General features: G+C 36.3%; 1 protein-coding gene across 1 annotated transcript in view; it reads left to right on the top strand.

Moving 5' to 3' along the window:
• Positions 1 to 19,777, top strand: part of MIA3 (MIA SH3 domain ER export factor 3) — a 31,303-nt gene continuing 11,526 nt past the window's right edge. Inside the window, 12 exon segments of the mRNA XM_032215459.1 lie at positions 1 to 1,426; positions 3,403 to 3,536; positions 6,264 to 6,350; positions 7,096 to 9,898; positions 11,520 to 11,774; positions 13,537 to 13,676; positions 16,353 to 16,484; positions 17,419 to 17,440; positions 18,254 to 18,280; positions 18,283 to 18,341; positions 18,587 to 18,688; positions 18,753 to 18,842. Coding sequence (XP_032071350.1) covers positions 1,282 to 1,426; positions 3,403 to 3,536; positions 6,264 to 6,350; positions 7,096 to 9,898; positions 11,520 to 11,774; positions 13,537 to 13,676; positions 16,353 to 16,484; positions 17,419 to 17,440; positions 18,254 to 18,280; positions 18,283 to 18,341; positions 18,587 to 18,688; positions 18,753 to 18,842 — 3,996 coding nt within the window. The 5' untranslated portion in view covers positions 1 to 1,281.

The raw sequence follows: 19,777 nt of genomic DNA, 5'->3' as shown, positions 1-19,777 counted from the left end.
TGCAGCATTGTCAAAGCTGATAAGATTATTTATAGTAATTGCAGATAAGGAAATAGCAATGATTGGACAAATACAGTGAATTGCACACAGTCGTAAAGTGTGTGCTTGGGGCCAGAAACTCTGTCTACTTTATACATTTCATTATTTTAAAAGGTTCTTCTGACAACTATCCAAAGATGAACACAATTACGTTTCATAGAGAACAGGTTCTCTGCTTCTTTCATGGGAGGACACAAGATCCAACAAACCTTGGCTTTCTTATTCAGATTCTTGGATGAATATATTTTCTTGTACAATACTAATTTTTGTGTACTTTTGCATTCAACCATATCTTCAGAGATAACATCTTTCACCTGCTTAATGCTTTCAAGAAACTAATAAAAGATAGTAAGCCTGAGGAGGCAGATTTATTTGTCTTGTAAACTGTCTTAGGCGGCGTGGCCCTTCCAAGCTTCACTGGCAAGTTTTCACTGGCAGAGGCACCATGGGCCAGTCCTTTGCTGTTTCCAGGGCGGGGCCAATGCCAGATCTAAGCACCCCGTGGGGTGGATCTGGTCTGCAGGCCTTGAGTTTGACACCTCTGGGCTAAACTGATAACAGGATTTGAAATGTTGGGGGGGGGGGGAGAGAGGGGGAGAGAAATGGAAACCCAGGTTGGCAGATGCATCTTACATGTGAGACACATTATAACTCTATAAATCATAACTGCAACATATTAAACATCAGTCTAGCACTTTTATGCAGCTGATAAAATAATGTGCAATTCACAAAAGCTTGTCTTTTAACAAAATGTGTTAGTCAGCTAACAAATTACCAGACTTCCAATTTTGGGGGACTGTAGCACAGCTCTCCTCCTATAAATGTGTGATGAAAGTCAATGGTATAAATTTTAATAATAGAGGATGAAAAAAATATTTGCTTCCAAGCCATATCAGAGGAAGCATCTCATTTATATGGGATATATATAGTATGTGTATATGCGTATGTGTAGCTATCTCAGATACCCAAGATAATGGGATTTGGGGATGAAGAGTTGAATGACTCTTAGCAAGCAAGGTGCGGCGTTTCTTCCTCTGGGCTTTGGTGGGCGGCTCAGGATGCTCGGAGAGCGAAGCCAGGGCGTGGTGCGACTCCATCCCCTCCGCCTTTGGGAGAGAGAGAGAGACGGCTCCAGCTTCTGCTGCTCCTCCTCTTCTCCATATCCTTCTCCCGGGCGGCTCTGCTGACGTGTCTGCTTTACTTCCCCCCTTCGGCAGCTCGGCAGCCCTCGTCAACTAAAACATGGCTGCGGCGCGGCGGCGGCTTTCCCGAGCGCTCCCGCTCTTCACATTGCTGCTTTGCATCCCGGCGGCCCCCAGTCATGCCAGTCGAGGTCCGGACCGCCGGTTCGCCGAATTCAAACGCTGCGCCGATCCCGAATGTAGCAGTAAGTGGAATGGAGGACGGCATCCGCCGGGTCCCTGCGACTGCCAAGCCCACAGCAGATCTGAACCACAGGCTGGACCTGTGGCATCCCCAAGGCCACGTCAAGCGGCGCCGCGATGGGCTGCTTCCTTCCTCGCGGGCGCTGGGGGAGGGGAGAGGGGTGGACTGTAGCCTCTGCTTCCTTTCGTACAGCCGCAGTTTCTCTCCTAAGTTGGGGCGGCGGGGGAGCCGGGGAGGGAGGCGTAGCGGCGGGCATCCCTCCTCTCGCTTTGCCTCCTTGAGAAGAGCGAGAGGCGCCTTTTGCTGAGCATTCCTGGCTTTTCCGGTGCTGCTTATTGGAGGCGATGATGAAAGCAATCGAGTCTTGTCTGGGCCGCTGTAAAACTTACGGCAGTTAGGGTTTTTTGATAACTCTTGGATTTATGGAGAATTTTTTAAAAACAGCTTGGAATTAAAATCTGAGCAATGTTCTCCGCATCTGTGTACTGTATTACTTTTGAGAGATTGGCTGGATCCATGAGGGGTTACCATCTGAGATACTGTGCTGTGACAGAAAAAGATTTCTGTTACCCAAATGTTGAGGTTCCATTACCATTTAATTAACACTATTTTTATGCCACTACTCTGGATGGTTCAGTGTGGCATTCAACAGAAATAAAAAATAAAAGCATTGAAACAGTGACACCATATACAGTATATTGTACTAGTACTAACCTGCAGGGGAAGAGTGTAAGAGAAAATATTACATCTCCAAATGCTTTTTTTCCAGAGACAAATTTTCATTTTCATTTTTTTAAACTCCGGAATACACAATTATTACATGTGGAAGCAAGCAAGCTGTTGAGAGCAGGAAGACCACCATTAATTAATCAGATGTTGCTGCAGAGGTCACTTTCTCTAAGTAGACCAAACCAGGAAATCAACTCCATAGAAAGGTTATAACTATTATGGAAAGTGGTTACAATATCAGAATCTTGCAAGTCTGATTGTGCAGAACCTTCTCATGCAGTGAATTAGGAATGGCTTCCGAATGCTGTCTTGTTCTCTTGATTTAAAACATGTTTAGCTCCTTTTTGTGACCAGGTAATGAATGGTTCCTGTATATTTTCCCCAAGGATGTCTTGCAGACCAGTATTCCTGCAAGCAGATTTTTTTTTCCAGAAATGGGACCCACATCAGGGTACTTTCCTAGAATTTATAGAATATGCAGGTTCACCTTGAAGCAGGTAGTCTTGGAGATAGTCATGCCTGTGTAAGGCTTACATCCTGAATTGCACCAGGATGCCGATTGGCAGCAAGCCAATTGTATTAGTACTACCCTACATAGACCTCAGGGCATGAATGTGCAATTTTAACATTGGATAGGGGTGCAAACTTCTAATATAACCTGTTTGCCTTAAGGCTCCCCCTAGCATTGCTTCAATGTGTTGTATGTCTATTTAGTAAATATGAATATTGTGTGCCTTTTTTGTAAACAATCCTGCAATTTCTGCAAGTGATTTTAATGAGAAGCAATTTCAGTATCTAATTCTCATTTCTCTATTCCTTTTCCATGCCTGGCATAAAATTACTAAAAGTAACAAGTACATAAAATATGTTCTTTGGGGGGAAAGTGGGTGGTTCTTTAATTGCACAGCTGAATCTGTTGTCGGAGATTATTCACTTGATCTGATGTTAACTAATAACATATCTAATATTTCAAGTTCCTTTTAGTCTAGATGGAACTTAATTGTGGATTAAGTTGCAGCTGCAGCTCATTGACTTAAATAGAGATTTTGTCATAAATTACAGCAAATTATTGACTGGGTTTCATTGTGCTAGGAAATAATGAAAACATAATTTCACTATATTATTATAGTGCTTGTCATTCCTGGGCTACATGGCATTTTTTTGTGAACAAGATGGACTATATGTTACTGACATATATGTCAGAGTTCTTTTACTGTCTCTTATTTTTGTCTCTCCTTCTTTCAACAGTGTTAATGTGTCGAGGAAAAGCAGTAAAGGATTTTAAAGGTCCAGATTGTCGTTTTATAGGTTTTAAAGAAGGTGAATCGATATATGTTTATTATAAATTAATTGGAAGAACAAATGAGCTTTGGGCCGGAAGTGTAAGTTTTCTTTGTTTTTACAAACATTGGAGAACCTGATATTTTAATTAATGTTTTAATTAGAATTTTATGTGTTCACCAACTTTTTAAAAAAAAATCTTAGAATACAAAAGTTTCCTAAAATTGCTGAGAAATATTTGGAGAATTGTGACTAATTCAAGGCTTTGTTTGTTAGTATTGTAAGCACCTATTCCTTAATTTCTCTGCCTATTAAGGCATGTTATGAATATTTCAAAATAATTAAGGCTTGATACAAATTTTGAATTGGGATTTTAAAGTTAAGATAAAATGGTAAATACTTGATTAGAGGTATTTGAGGAAAAGACAAGAACATAATCACAGAGACAGATGTCTGATTTATGTCTTGATTTCTGGAATGAATATGATTATCCAAGCATAGTCTCAGTGGCATTTCCTAAGTTAGATAACTGGTTAACAGTTTAGTTTTCCTTCACCCAAGCAGTTCAATAGTCTTGAATTCAAGTCTGCATGGATTAAATTTCCCTTTCAGGAAAATATCTCTAATAACCCCTGTGACCAAATATCAATTTATCTGAAGAAACATCTCATAGGAAAATGAAAATGCCATTGCCAGTTCATCCTATTTAAATAATTATATTTCTGTGAGTTATTTAAAATAATAAGTGTAATAATAACATGGTCTGGCATGGCAAACTATATTAATGAGAGAGAATTCTTAAATATCATTAATCTGCTGTGACATTCAAGAACATGTTTATTTTTAACAATTCAAGCATCTGTACTTTATTTCAGTTGAAAAAATTGAATATAGCAACATTTCAAATATTACTGAAATAAGCAGGAGAATGTGTATTAGCTGTAATGATAAGCTTCTTTTCCCCAACAATTTCTTAAAAGCATTATTATCCAGATCAAATGTTAAAGACTTTTAAAAGCTTACTCTGTGACTCATATAGACTACCTGAGTCCCACCTGTGGCATGCATGCCACCTGTTAAGAATGACTGTGTTATTGGACACCATTCTCTGTTGTAAACATGATATAGTAATAGCCTAAGAGACATTTAAAATAATACTAGTTAAGTGAAATTGCTATGGTATCTGGGGATTTTCCTCAGTACACATACTTTTTAACTCAAATATGGTTGATTTTGTTTGTTTCTGGATTAGCATGATAAGCTGTTATCTTAGGTTGGTGCTGGAATTTCTTTCAGAGATGCTATTTTAGTTCAAAGTGATTTATATTAAGTGCTCTTTTTTTGCAAGTGAGGATCAGGGAAATATTAGTAAGCTACTTTTTCTTTACTAATAAGTCACTTGTGAGTAGATCCCTAGAGGTAGCTATGTTACATGATGGGGCTCACTGTACCTCTAAAAATTATTTTCCTGTGCAAAATAAGTCATACTGTTCTGAATGCTATCTATCTACTATTAAAATTCTTTTTTCTGTAACTTTTCACCGGGACATTGTAGGGAAACAATTTTTGAACCAAGGTACTTCAAATTGACTAATTTACAGAATTCATCCAAAATCCAGGATAAAATTTGGCAAATTTTGTAATTTTATGACATAAAAATTATCATATAGAATTTTATGACATCTCATAATTGTTGATGTTTGAGTCTTCCCATAATAAAAGCTATTACCAGAAAAGGACAATGCTCAGGAAGCACACTCTAACTACACATAGTATCTGTAGACAGTATGTTTACTTTTAATGTGCTCTGCCAGGATCTAATTGCCAAGTTTATCTAATCTCAGTGGCAATTCTCCACTGTTAATATGGGCTTCCTGATAACAGTTGTATTAATGTACGGCAGTATTTCCCAACTCTAACCATTTTAAGACATGTGAACTTAAAAGTCCCAGAATTTCTGAGTCACCATGCTGGCTAGGGAATTTTGGGAGTTGAAATTCACACGTCTTAAATGGCCAAATTTGAGAACACTGACCTAGAGAATATAATATGAATGCATTAGATAGCATAAACCTTTTATAAATTTATTGTGAAAAAAACTTATTCTGTAGCTCTCTAAGAGATGAATTTAGGATCACAGATAGTCCTCAACTTGTGTACTGGTTGCTAACAACCATTCAAAGTTACAATGGAGCCCGAAATCTGGAAACCCAGATTTGAGGTTCAACATCTATATCCCCCATTGTCACATGACAGCATTTTGAGTGCTTGGCAACCAGCCCACATTTATGGTGTCTGCAGCACTCCAGTCACATGACCATAATTTATTTCCAATTTCTGGAAGAATCTGACCCATAGCGAACAATGGGCTCACTTATTGACTGTGTTCATTTACGACTGAAAAAAAGGGCAAAGTCAAATGCTAACCTACTTTACAATTGTGACAACTTACTACCACAATTGTAGTTGTTGTCAAAGATTCTAATGGTACCTTTCATTTAATTTTGTTTATAAAATGGATCAAATTTTATTTTATTCTGTGGTTCTAATTTAAATAATTTTAAAATTGGGAAATGAAATCACTGAAAAGAAATCTGAGTGCCATAAATAAATATCATGGTGCAGTATGGTTATTTTTAAATAATATTTAAACGTTTTGTGGAAGATGTTGGTCTTACTTGCTGAACCTATGGATTGGAGCCTACTTTGTTAAAGCTTGTGCTTCTGCATGGGCCATGGACTATTCAGCACAGCTGGGCTTAAACAGGGGTAGAAATAGAGTCCCTATGATGTTTCCTTCTTACACTCTATTTTGTTTTTGTAAACAGGTTGGAAATAAATTTGGATATTTCCCCAAGGATTTACTTGAAATAAATCATATTTATACTCATGATGAGCTAGAATTACCAACAGATGTAAGTTATTTAAATGTTTATGTTGTTTTCCAGCTACATGCTATAATAGAATTATATGCAGACAGTAAATTCAGAATGCAGAGAAAAAAGATTGGAAAAATAGGAAACTGCTCATCAAGCATTTATCTGTGTTTAGGCTAATTATTAACTAGATGCAATTAGTTGTTTTCAAATATTAGAGAGGAGGGTAAAGAAAATTCTACTAATCTATCAATCTTGTACAAAATGCAACCCTCTGATTCATCAGTCCTTTTTCTTTTTTCACTAAATATGTATGAAAATATATAGCAGATTCAGTAAACTTTTATTTTCCTGCTTGACTAGGACCTAGAAAAGAAGGGTATTGTCAGGCTCCTATTATATCCGATTATCAGACTTTGTGATTTGTATTTGTATTTATGTTAAATGGTGTCATTGCCTGCTTCACTATAATCCAGTGCAGTCCAGTTCCATTGTGAATATAGGATTGCAGCTGTAGTTTAAAGATAAATAAGTTGTGATATAGTCCAATTTAATATACCGTATCTCAGGTTCGGTGCAACCTGTTCGATATAATGCAGTTATGAAATGCCAAATAGAATTGATAGGTCTTACTCATAGTTAAATATGATTGCAGTCCAGATCTTGTTTATGTTTTAAAGAGTTTGACTGCTAGTGTGGTTATTTAGACACTAGGAACAGTTCATGTAAATGTACTGTATATTTTTTTAAAAGTAGTTAAAATTGAGGATTTTTTTCCTTTCAGGAAACAGATTTTGTTTGCTTTGCTGAAGGCAAAGATGATTTTGACAATTATGATGTGAATGAACTTTTAAAACTATCAAAGAACATGGAAATGAAAGAACCAGAATCAGAAACAATAAAGCAAGAAGTGATTGATTGGACAGTTTCTGCTGATCCAGAGATTGATCGTGGTTTAAAAGCAGATTTAAAAGGCAATGAGGACTATGGTGAACATAGCACTTTTCTCCATAAAAAGAATAAGAATGTAGAAGCAGCTCTTGAGTCCAAGGAGGAGAGCCTTGGTGTAAGTCATGAAGCAGACATTTCTCAGGGAGACAAAAATGCACATCAGCCTTCAGAAGAAATGCTGCAGGAAACAATAAAAGTGCCAAAACATGAAAGTGCCAAAAATCATAACAACTCTCAGGGTGAAACTGAACAATCAGATTATGTAGATAAAAATGATGCTGCTCATACACTTTTGCACCAGGAAGAAACGGAAGATTTGAAAACAACATTTGGCTCAACTGCAGATGCCTTTGTGTCTGATGATGAGACAACAAGCCTTGTTACATCATGGGATGATGACAACTTCAGGGAAGAACTGGACATTGATTCTTATGAGGTAGAGAAGCAACAAGAACCAGAAGCACAGTCAGAAGAAATTACTTCATTATCATTTGTAGTAGAAGAAATCACATTGTCAAAAGAGCCAGAAGCCGAAAAGCTGTCATCCGATGATGTATTTCAATCAGAAGCAAGCAATGATAGTGAGGGTGATAAGGATGATGAAGATGATGGTAATAATGATGATGATGATACTGAGGAAGCTGTTGCAAAACTGCAGCATGAAACAAAAGATGATTCTGCACATTTAGGGGATAATCTTCTTGCAGATGTCAGTGAAGATGAAAGAATAGTTGATAAAAATGATGGTGATCAAACAGGAGAAGAAAAAGGAAAAGAAGAAGCTTTATTTAGAAAACAGCAAAATGTTGAGCCCGTGTTAACCCATTCAGATACTTCAACTGAAGATGACCCTTTAATACCAGAACATGATTCTATTAAAGAACCGATGCATGATATAAATATCAGAGACCTTGCAGGAGAAACAGATACAAGTCAGTACAACGCAGATGAGAAAGCAAAAAATGAAGAGCTGACAAGAGAAGAACTGCCAAGCACTTCTACACATAGTTTGGGTACATTTCCTCACATGGAAGACCAGCAATCATCTGTAAAAACAACAGAAGAAATATTAAGTCCACCTCTAGACATCAAAGTTGATCCTGAAGGCCTTTCTGTAAATAAAATAATAAAAGATAATGAAAGAGGAGAAGAAAAAAATGACAATAGCTTGGAGAAAATGGGGAAAACAGATGAGAAAGATAATCAGCAAGTGAACATAGTACTAGACCTGTCAGAGAACGTAATGAATAAGTCACTAAGTGATTTGGATGATGGAAAAACACAGTATGACACAAAGGAACATAAAGAAGATTTTGAATTAAGAAAGATTTTCAGTAGTAAAAAGCAGTCAAATGTCTCTGCAATGGGAAATATTTCCAGTGAAAAAAATTTGGAAGTGCCTATTGAACAGCCTCAACAAGGAACTGCAATGCAAGATTTAAATAGTGAAAAGAATGATGTTACCAGCACCAAGAAAACATCTGAGAACAAAACTGTTCTAGAAAAATCTAAGACAACTACCCAACATAGTAACCTTACTCAACATAAGGTTGATTACATTGAAGCTGATTATTTAAATACAGAAAAATCATTCACAGAAGAATTCCTGCCTATAGACCTAGAAGCTGAAGATGATTTCATAGAAGACATAGAAGAGGAGTTACTACAAGATGAAAATGCTCAAAGTGCAAAATTATCCAAGGAGCAACTGACAGATGACCAGAGTTTCAAATTAGATACTGATATTCCAAGTCCTCAGCTGCAAATGCCAAATAGTGCTATTTTAAAAACTGCTAATCCTGTTGATGAAACAGGAGAAGAAGCAATGACACTTGATCAGGCTAAGGAAGAAGTTGTGGGAGAAGAAATTAATGAGGCCAGTGATGAGGCAATGCAACTAAATTATAATTCCCAGCAGAGTAAAATGAAAGCAAATGAAGACAATGAGAAGACAAAGTTGACATTACTGTCTGAAATTAAAACATCTCCACGTGAGAAAAAAACTATACATGAGAAAATAATGCCAAGCAATTTAAACACTTCTGAACCAGAAAACAAGGATTATGATTTCAGTCAAAGAAATGAAGACTTCCCTACAGATTTTTCAGAAAAAGGTCTTCCACAAACCTCAGAAAACCAGTTCCAGAACTCACATGATTCCAGAGATATGATGGAAAACCCAAATGAACACAGAGAGCCAGAATACAGTGAGTCTGTGACCCAGCTGCTTATAATAAAAGAATTTCTTGATGAAAAGCGTATTGCACGTTTACAAAAGTATGTTGGACAACAGCATCTTTTCAAAATAGAGCATTTGTTTCATGACATGGAATTAGAGTTGATGCTTGCTCAAAAACACAGTGATAATCAAGAGGACACTGAAAAAGCTTTGGATCAGATCCTTGAATTATCAGAATCTAATATTCTGGACATTCTGAGCAAAGTTTTAGATTCAAGGGAATTGGAAAATAAAGAGGAGATTAAATATACAGATTTGTTTGATGAAGAAGCTGCTTTAATGGATGATATTCAAGAGCTAATGTATTCATTAAGGCAAAAATACTCTCCAGTTAGCGAGAGTGTTCCACTTGCATCCCTTCCAAAACCAAGGATGGATGTCCCCGATCCAATTAAAGGTAAGACTTAAGGTTGCAATTCCATACCACTTAGTTGGAAATAAATTCCATTCCCTTTATAGCATATTTTTAATATATTTTGGATTGGGTTTTATGATTTGGTGAAAGAGTTGAAAAGAAAGCCAGATTCCCTTGTGCTATAAACGCATTTAATAGTAATCTCAGAATAAATGTTAACTATTTCTAGATCCTTTGATTAGACTAAATGTTAAGGATAGATTTTAATAAAGTTGTTTGGTTTCACATCTGATTAAATAACTTGACAATGGTATGACAAATCAATTTGTTCCAGATTTAAAAAACAGAAAATTAGCTCATTGTAAAAAAAAAAAAAAGGTTTTTTATTTTATTTTGCGGGCTTGGTGCAAATGTCTTTATTTCAGTGCAAAATCCTAGTAAGATAAACAGATACTTTCCATTATTATACTTTTAGGTGACTGTCTATTTTCATACCTGAAGGAAGGACACATATTTTGCTACTCAAATTAATATATTCAGTTGGTCAGGTGAAACTATTTTTGGAGTACCTATTTTTAAGCATATCTCTGTAATTGGTTATGTTAGGTAATATCCCAACATAATCATTCTCAGAGTTTAAATTAATGGAACACATTAATTCCAATTATTTCAGTAGGACTACCAGGACTGCTGCTAGCATAAAAGATGCCAATGTGCGGAATTCCACTAAACTCCCCATCTTTTTAAAAAATAAATATGCAAAATGTATTAAATATTGCACTTGCTTCCAGCTCCATGCATATGCAGTTGCCTGCTGGTCCCTTCCCTCATGTGGCAACCTTGTGTGGTGCACAGTTTGCACCTGGACTGCAATGGCCCTGAGGGCTACTTTAAACTTATGTAAGTTGGAGGATCTATTATATACTTTTACACAGGAAACAACATTTTTAGCAATAAATTGTGCATTACTCTAGAACTCAGTATTATATTTTCCTAAAAATGAATGTGCAAGCAAATTGACATTTGTACGGTAGACTATCATAATGGAATCTGCTTTACTAAGACAGTAAAATAAGGCTAGAAATTTGATTAACCCCAATATAAATGATACTCTATATGTATTAATATATCTTGTATAATATTTTTAAATTATTAGTGTGTAAATGATAAAAAAATTGTACCAGTTGTTTGAGAATATTGAAAACAACAACAGCAATAACTTGGATAAATCCTGGTAAAAGATTATAAATCCTGAGACATTACATTGTGATTCTGTTATTTATTTTATTTTTTTACCCAAGTTTCAAAATTAATATTTTAGTAATCTGGAATATAACCTTATTAAAAAGTATAAGGAACGTTTATAAGTTTCGTCATGCCTGCTAGAAAGACTAACTAGAAATTTGTTGCCATGAATTCTAAGCTGAAGAAAGCCAGGAAAAACAGAAAATGTAAACAATAAAAAGAACCCACAATTTCTGCAGGATTCTTGCAGGAAAAAAAGTGCTTTTAATATCTATGTGTGTATTCTGCTTAACTTCAAATTCTAAGTTAAAGATGGATAAAATAAATTTGCAAGCAAAATATAATGAAATAAACAGAATGCAAGCGGTAAATAACCGTGAGAGCTTTTAACTAACATACAAATCTTTACTTACTATAGCTAATGAAAAACAAACGGAATATGACCGACTTACTGTAGAAACCCTGGTGGGGGGCACAGATCAAAAGTCTGCGCAAGACACAGAACAGATGTTTGAAAAAGAAGAAATTGTTCACGTGGATCAAACAAAAGAGGAAGAGAACAGTTTAACAGACACTATAATGGTGGTTAATATGGAAAACAAGAATGACAGAAACTTGCCAAACGTGGATGTTGCCTTTGCATCAGTAGATTCAGAAAAAGATTTCATTACAGGTAACTTTCAGGATAGTTTGTTCTTTTATACAAAAACAGAATATAAAAATAGATGCAAGATTATAATTCAATAAAAAACTGTTTTTAAAGTTATATTCATTACGAGAGAGATAGCCTCTTCTGCATGTACATTTTTAAAGAGACAGATGCTTAGACGGATAAAAGTTGCTATTATGAATCAGGTTATATCAAAGTCATAGAGCTGTTTGTTTTCAGTTTAGCAGATCATGACAACCTAGTCCAGTGATGGCGAACCCGTGGCACGCGGAGCCATTTGTCAGAGTACGTGGATGCTGCCCTGTTAGCTGGCCAGTGCACATGCGCGCACTGGCCAGCTGAGTTCACCCTTTTTTAAAGCCATTTTTCACCCTCCCCAGGCTCCAGAGGCTTTATAGGAGCCTGGGGAGGGTGAAAAGAGCCTCCCTTGCCCCCCAGGAGGCCCTCCGGAGGCTTCATGAGCTTCCCTGAAGCTCCCGGAACGCTAAAAACCAGCCCTATGGGCAAACTGGAAATTCGGGAACAGACTTCCGGTTTGCTCGGAGGGTCATTTTGACTGCTCTGAAGGCTTCAGGGAAGCCTCCTGAAAGTCCCTGAAGCCTTCGGAGCGCTCAAAACGACCCTCCGAGCAAACCGGAAGTACTTCCGCTTTGCTCGGAGAGTCGTTTTGACTGCTCCGGAGGCTTCAGGGAAGTCTCCTGAAGGTCCTGAAGCCTCCGGAGGGTTTTTGGGAGTGGGCGGGGAAGGCTGTTTTCACCCTTTCCAGGCTCCTACAAACCCTCTGGAGCCTGGGGAGGGTGAAAAAAGCATGCAAAAAATGGGGGGAGCGCCTGTAGTGTGCGCATGCGTATTGGGGTGGTTGCACATTGCATTATGGGTGCGGCACGCACCCACACAACCCTCCCCCCTGTGCTTCCCCCCACTTATGGCACGTGAGCCAAAAAAGGTTCGCCATCACTGACCTAGTCAGTGTGGTTTTTAAACCATGTGTTATGGCTTAAGATATGGTACAAACCTAACGATCTAATGACTATAGTATAGTCATATCATAATTAAATCAACAATAGCTAGGGACTAGTACAAAATCAGCAGTGGAATCAAAGCACCGTTTTCTCTTAATAGTGCTAGGTGTCTATTGTACTTATAGAACAAAAAACCTTTATTTCCAAGTTAATTGACTGATTATGTGCCATCAATTTGCAGTCAACTCCTACCAACCATACAGTTAGATTTTTTTTTTCATAATGTCTCCCTGACCTGGTCTTCTAGTGCTGCAATGATAGCCCTACTGGTGGTTAACCACTTCTCTTTCCTTGCAGCTTTCCCAACATCAAAGCCTGTTCCATAGCTTCTCTTTGTAAGATGATTTAATGAGTCACTCAAATCTATTCAAAAAATAGTTCAATGAGAGATGGGCAATCATTTTCTTTTAGTCTTAATAAATTACAATTTCTAGAATTCACCATCCATTCTGATTAAATTGTAAAACTGAAATGTACAGTTCAGGATACAGTTAAAAACTATGCAAGCTTCAAAATACAAGCAGGGAAAAAAAAAACTTCAAAAGAGATAACCTATTTTTTATATTGTATGTGTCTGATGAACTAAAGTTATTTTATCAAAACATTTATAAACCAGAATATTTTGGTTGGCTTCTATGTACTAACATGATTACTATTATATTATAAGCTGTGTTGAGATACTCCAAAACTATAGTTTGATATAAATTTCATTAAAAGGTTCAAAATCTTTGTTTTAATCTAAGGTCAAATTAATGCTAAGGATGATGCAATGCAAGAAGATAGTAATTTATCAGAAGGAAATTCTGCTGCTCCATACATTCGTTCTATCGTTGATGATGTAGTCCTGTCTGCCAAAGAAAATATGCAACCCATCACAAACATTGTAAGTATTTTATCTTATTTGACATATAGTAGCTTTAAAAGCCACAATTTCCCATATGCTTCAATAGAATTTGTTTCCATGGTTAAGACATCAGGGTAAAAACCAGGGGACTCATGAATTCTATTCCCACCTTAGGCACAAAGCCAGCTAGGTGATTCTTGGGCCAGTGACTTTCTCTAAGCCCTATAGGAAGGATGCAATGGCAAACCATTTCTGAAATACCTTACCAAGAAAACTTAAGGAACTTGTCTAGTCCCCAAGAATAAAAAAAATTGAGCAAAAGGGGGGGGGGAATGGTATGTGGTCATCCTCTACTGTTTTCTTTCAGCTTTTCTAGCATCAGAGCCTTTTCTAGAGAGTATTGCAAAATTAAAATGCACACGGTATTTGCAGCCTAATCTGTAGTCTGTACTGTTCAAATATTATCAGTGACTCACTGCATTTGTTAAGTTAATTAACATGGTTAAGTGAATCTGGCTTGTCAGAAGGTTACACAAGATGATCACATGACTCCAGAACAGTCATAAATACGAACCACTTGCCAAACATCCGAATTTTGATCACTTGACCATGGGAATTCTGCAATGGTTGTTAAGTATGAAAAAAGTCCTAAGTCACTTTTTTCAGTGAACAGTCACTAAATGAATTAGTATAGAACAAAAAACTACCTGTATTGGAACCCAGAGATTATCTGGACCCTAGAATCTGCATTGTAAGTTCCATTTCCTTATTTTTCCAGTAATAAGGAAAATACGTGCTTTTCAGGAGCTCAGAAGAGTCCATGTAACGTACTATGGCTCCCTCCTATAAAAGAGATCCTCTCTGTCATCGCGGTTTACACCAACAACAAAAAAATCCTCCACCCACCTCCAACTCTTTAGCGAAAACCAGTTTAATTAGGGAACGTAAGCGGTCTTCCTGCACCTTTCTTCCGGTCAGAAGCCGACTGAGCTTCTCCGCTTCCGGAACCTAAAACCGTGACTTGCAGGCACGGGCCGATGACGTCAGGGGTCGCGGTGGGGTCACGGTGAGGTGACGTGTCCCTGTGGAAACAGAAGCCGGGAAGGCCGGGGGGGGGCGGGGGCGGGGAAGAATCTTCCATCAACGGGTGAGGAAGAGAGCGAGGGGTTGATCGCAGGCCGGTTTCTCTATGGAATCCGTTGTCCCTTCCAGCAACAGCAGCGCTGCTCTGCTCCAGGGCCCGCTCTCCCGGGGCTATGCTTCCTTTAGGGACCGTCTTTTGTGGGTGAGGAAAAGGAGGAGGAGGGATCGAAGGGTCTTTGCTCTGGAAAGGAGCGGAATCCGTGCCTGCCAAATATCCTCGGCTTGCGGACGGGGAAAGACGAGGGGGACGTATTGACAGGGCGGCGGGGCCTGGCGAAGACAGCTGTTGTCACGGGAGGGGGGTTGAAAAAGCCGCTCTTTCGGCGAAGAAATCAGCGAAAGTCGAATCGGGCTGTTGGGAAAGAGAGTTCTTGTCTTCGAAATAAATAGTAATTTTAAAAAAAACTGCAAAAAGAAATAATGGGTTTTTTATTTTATAAAAAAAACCTGACAGAACTAAATGCTGGCTTTGTACTTTGATAGATTGTGCCATCAAGTCGGTTTCCGGTTCTATGTATCTAGATGTCCTTCATACTTTAGGATTGGATTTGTGGCTCTAGGTGGCCCTGTGTAAATAGAGGTGTTAAGGAAATAGAGCAAAGGTGGGATTTTGGGGGTGGGGAGAGGAATTTGTATCCTTATTGGCTTTTTTTCCAAATACTGAAGTAAACGTTGTTAGTTACAATAATGGCAGGAAAATGATTTATGTATGAGTTTGTTTCTGTGGTGAAAATTTAGTTCTAATTTCTCATGCAAACTGTAGGTTGTCTTCTGATAATGAAACTGTAAATGTGTAACCACCTGGATTGTAAAATGTTTGAAGTATACAGTATTGGAAGCTGTCAGAGATTGCATCATTTAAAAGTACACATATCCATCTGAAATCATAAAATGCAAGAATGGGAAGTTCAGGAGAAAGTACTTTAAATTAATTCCATCTGTGCTTCTTAAATTATATGTTGTTAGGTTTAGTTAGGTATAGTATTAACATTACTTAAATTTTGTTTGGCTGCAACAGTATCTTAAATTTCTGTTTTAGTCTTAAAACAGTGATAAAAGTGAAGGGTACTTTTTAGTAGCAACTTATGGTGCAAAAGTAAAATATTACAACAAATCAAATTACTAGACTATACACATTTTTAAAAGTTAATGTATTATATACAAAGATGAAACAAGACATTCAAAATCTATGAAGTGTTGTATTCTAAATGTGAATCATCAAGAATAATAAACTAGGTAGAATGTAATTGGCCTTAAGTTGTTACCATTAGCTTCTGGTATTGTCTATAATTAGAACATTAAAATAAAGAATGTAAACTAGAATTGTTCTAAACAAATTCAGAGGAGGACAAATTACTTGAATTCTTGTTGAAACCTGTGACATTCATCAGAGCATTATGAATACTGTACACTTGACTCTGGTTTTATGGCTTTTGGGAATAAGAACATAATGGAAGTTATGAAATTAATTTGAGTGAACCTTCTTAAATGAAATTTTCAGAGTTATAGCCTGCTATTTCAATATGTATGTTTAAATTATTTTAAATGTAGAGACTTACCTTTTTTTTTAAGCTGGTTTCAACACTACCTGAAAACATGCAGCCTGGCCCTGATTTCCATGGATTTCCTTGGGAGCCCATTATTATCACTGCCTTTGCTGGAATTGCTACACTTGCTATTTTCTTCTGGAGAACCTGTCTATCTGTAAGTAAATTTTCAAACTGCCTGTTTATAAGTAAACTAAAGTAAGTAACCTGGTATACTAATACTTAGAGCAGATAATTAACTTCAGGAGTGAATAATAAATCTCTGTATATCAATTGATGCCCTGTTTTATCATTAGATGTAAAGCATAACATATATTCAGAATGTTTTGTTAATTAAAAAAAACTTAGCAGGTCATCTTTTTTATTCATCTGAAAAATGTGTTGTTGACATTTGTCTGCCAGCTTTGGTGGTGTTGCTTTTATGATTAAGTTTAAAACAGTAATTAGAAAGGCATATTATTTAATTTATTCATTTTTTATCATTTGGGCATTGGCCTGAATTTTCAGGATAAACTGTGATTTGTGTGAATGTATTATCTGTGGAAACCAATTGTAATGAAGAGAACAATAACACTGAGATTTGTAAAACCATAACAGTAAATCATAGCTGTTTATAAAACATTGATGTGAAAGAAGATACCAATATGCATGCTGTTCTTGTTAAAGTGCTCAGCTTGAAATTACAATGTAGACAGTGACAAAATGACTTGATAGGCAACTAAACTTTAACTTGAGAGAGCAAGATTTGGGCCTATCGTTTAATATTTATCTTGTTTATTATATCATTTGAATAATTCTCTAATTAAGCTTTGAAATTATGAGTGTATGTAAAAAATTGTTGACTAATTTGTTCCTATATAAGAATTGAGTAACCAAACCTATTGCTTGGTTTTCCAGTAAGATATTGAACTTGAAACTTTAATTAGCATCACCTTAGATACATTATGTCACTTGATGCTTGCCTTGGAAGCAGTTTATTTGTACTTGTGTTGGAAGCAGTGTATTTGGTCAGCACTTGATTTTTAATGTTGAAATTGTATTTATAAAATGGCTATTTTTGTAACATTCTGTATTATTTTTATTCTTTGTAGGTTAAGAGTAGAATGTATCAAGGTAAAAACATTTACTCCTTAAAATTCTACTGTGATTAATAGGGGGGAGGGAGAGTTACTTGCTTAATATAAGTATGTGCTCTTATATGTAATAGAATATGCTGTACTGTCATGTGTACTTAATGCTATTTAGGCATGATGAACTTCTGTTTCAGTGTTGTGGGTCAATGACAGACAGAGTTTAGGATTTCAAAACATCTTAACTCTTTCTCAATTCTCTTATTTCTCAAATAATACTGTCCCATTTATTTGTATTATATTGGGTTTCTGCACTGCATTAATTCTTTTTCTCCCCAAGTGGTTTTGGGGCAGCTTAACTGAGGTTTTTGGGCAGGTTAATTGAATAGGTGACTAAGAAACAATGTGATTTCTACCTTTTGACTACTGAATATTTATTATTGCCAAAATTCCATTTTTTTCTCTCTGCCTCAGTTATTCCAAATAAAATTTTAAATATCTCATCTTCTCTACCTCTACCTATAATTTTGGCCAATTTGTTCACACAATGATAAGTACCTTACTTTTGACTTTGAAAGATAAACTGGAATGTTTATCATCTTGAAACATTAGTGGATTATTTGTTTGTAGAGTTTTCCCCCTTTCCCACCAGCGCTTTTCAGTTAAAAATACTAATCAGATTTGTATATTTAAATGACATGCTCCATAGTGGGAAATTGCCTGTTGTTATTTACAGTGATGAAATTAGTGCTGTGGAAGAGGAGTACACAGGAAATGTATGGGTCAATTTTTGCTGTATAATAGCAAATACTCTAGTTCTGCAGCAAACTGTTTTACATTTGTCCTTTTTTCTTAGTGACAGAAGCACAGCTAGCAGAAAAATTAAGACTCTTCTGAAAGAAAAGACAGAAATATTAGAAAAGTTATCAGAATATGATCAAAAGGTATATATGCATTCATATCTTTGAATTGTGACATGAGACAAATACATGGAATAAGGATAAATGTGTGCATTTATTTACTTTTGATTAATGATCTAAAATTTATCAATATTGAGCAGGTATAAGTAAAATGTCCTCAAAACCTTAAAAGTTAAAAGAATAAAATAAAAGTAGTAGAGACTATCAAGTAATAAAGAAAATTTGGATTATAGGCCATTATTATTACATTATTTCTCCTTTGTGATTAGATAAAGGAAAGAGTAAAAGAAGCTGTGGAGGAAGGCCAGAAAGAAAATACAAGTCTTGCAGAGGAAATTGCAAGCTTAAGGTATGTAGGAATGATTATTTTTGTGTGCTTGAGTTACAGAATTGAAATTCAATTCAGTTCAATTGTTTATGACATATATGTTACAGGACACAAATAAGATTCTGGATAACAGAATGAAAAATATGAACAGCATGCTAGAAGAGGAGAAAAAACACAGTTTGAAGAAACAGCAAGAAGTAAGTAACTTATTTACCACAGAGAGTTTAATCAGTCTTGGAATTCATTAAGAAGAACAATGTCCCAACTCCTGTTGCTCCTACTTCTACTATATCCTGAGATCTAATATTCTGATATTTACTCAGTTCACATGTATTATTGTTATACTGATTTTACAGTCTGCTTTTATACTGTAGTATATTCTTTTGATACGCTTTGTAGAGGATAACATAAGTTTCTAAATGTTTCTTTTCTGTTCTTTACAGGTTATTGAATTGTTATAAGAATACCATATACAGTACATTTTGCTAAATCATAATATATATTGTGTTTGCATAGTGTATTTTAGTATGCAAAGTGTTTGTTGGAATTTATGTAAATCATTATAATAGTCTGCCATGTAAGCAGTATGAAAACAGTGCCATTGATGTTTGATGCTGTTGCCAATAAAAATAATACAGGTAGTCCTTGACTTACAACAGTTTGTTTAGTGACCATTCAAAGTTGCAACAGCCCTGAAAAATATGACTTATAACTGTTTTTCACAGTTATGATCTTTACAGCATCCCCATGATTATGTGATCAAAATTCAGATGCTTGGCAACTGGTTCATATTTATGACCTTTGAGATGTGTGTGTCCCAAGGTCATGTGATCACCTTTTGTCACTCTCATAAACAAAGTTGATGGGGAAGCCAATTCACTTAATAACTGGGTTACTAACTTATCAACTGCAGTGATTCATTTAACTATGGCAAGAAAGATTTTAAAAACAGGCAAAACTCACTTAACAAACGTCACACTTAACAACAGAAATGTTGGGTCCAATTGTGGTCATACGTCAAGGACTATCTGTATCCAATGCTCTATAAAAAATCTGTTATCATTTTTTATACTGAAACTAGTCAGTTTCTTCTAAGAGCCTTTCTAATTCTGTCCTTGAGGAACTAAGGATG

Source organism: Thamnophis elegans, chromosome 4 (assembly GCF_009769535.1).
Source record: "Thamnophis elegans isolate rThaEle1 chromosome 4, rThaEle1.pri, whole genome shotgun sequence".
NCBI lineage: Eukaryota > Metazoa > Chordata > Lepidosauria > Squamata > Colubridae > Thamnophis > Thamnophis elegans.
Note: the sequence above shows the minus strand (reverse complement) of the source record. Positions and strands in the feature narration are given on the sequence as shown.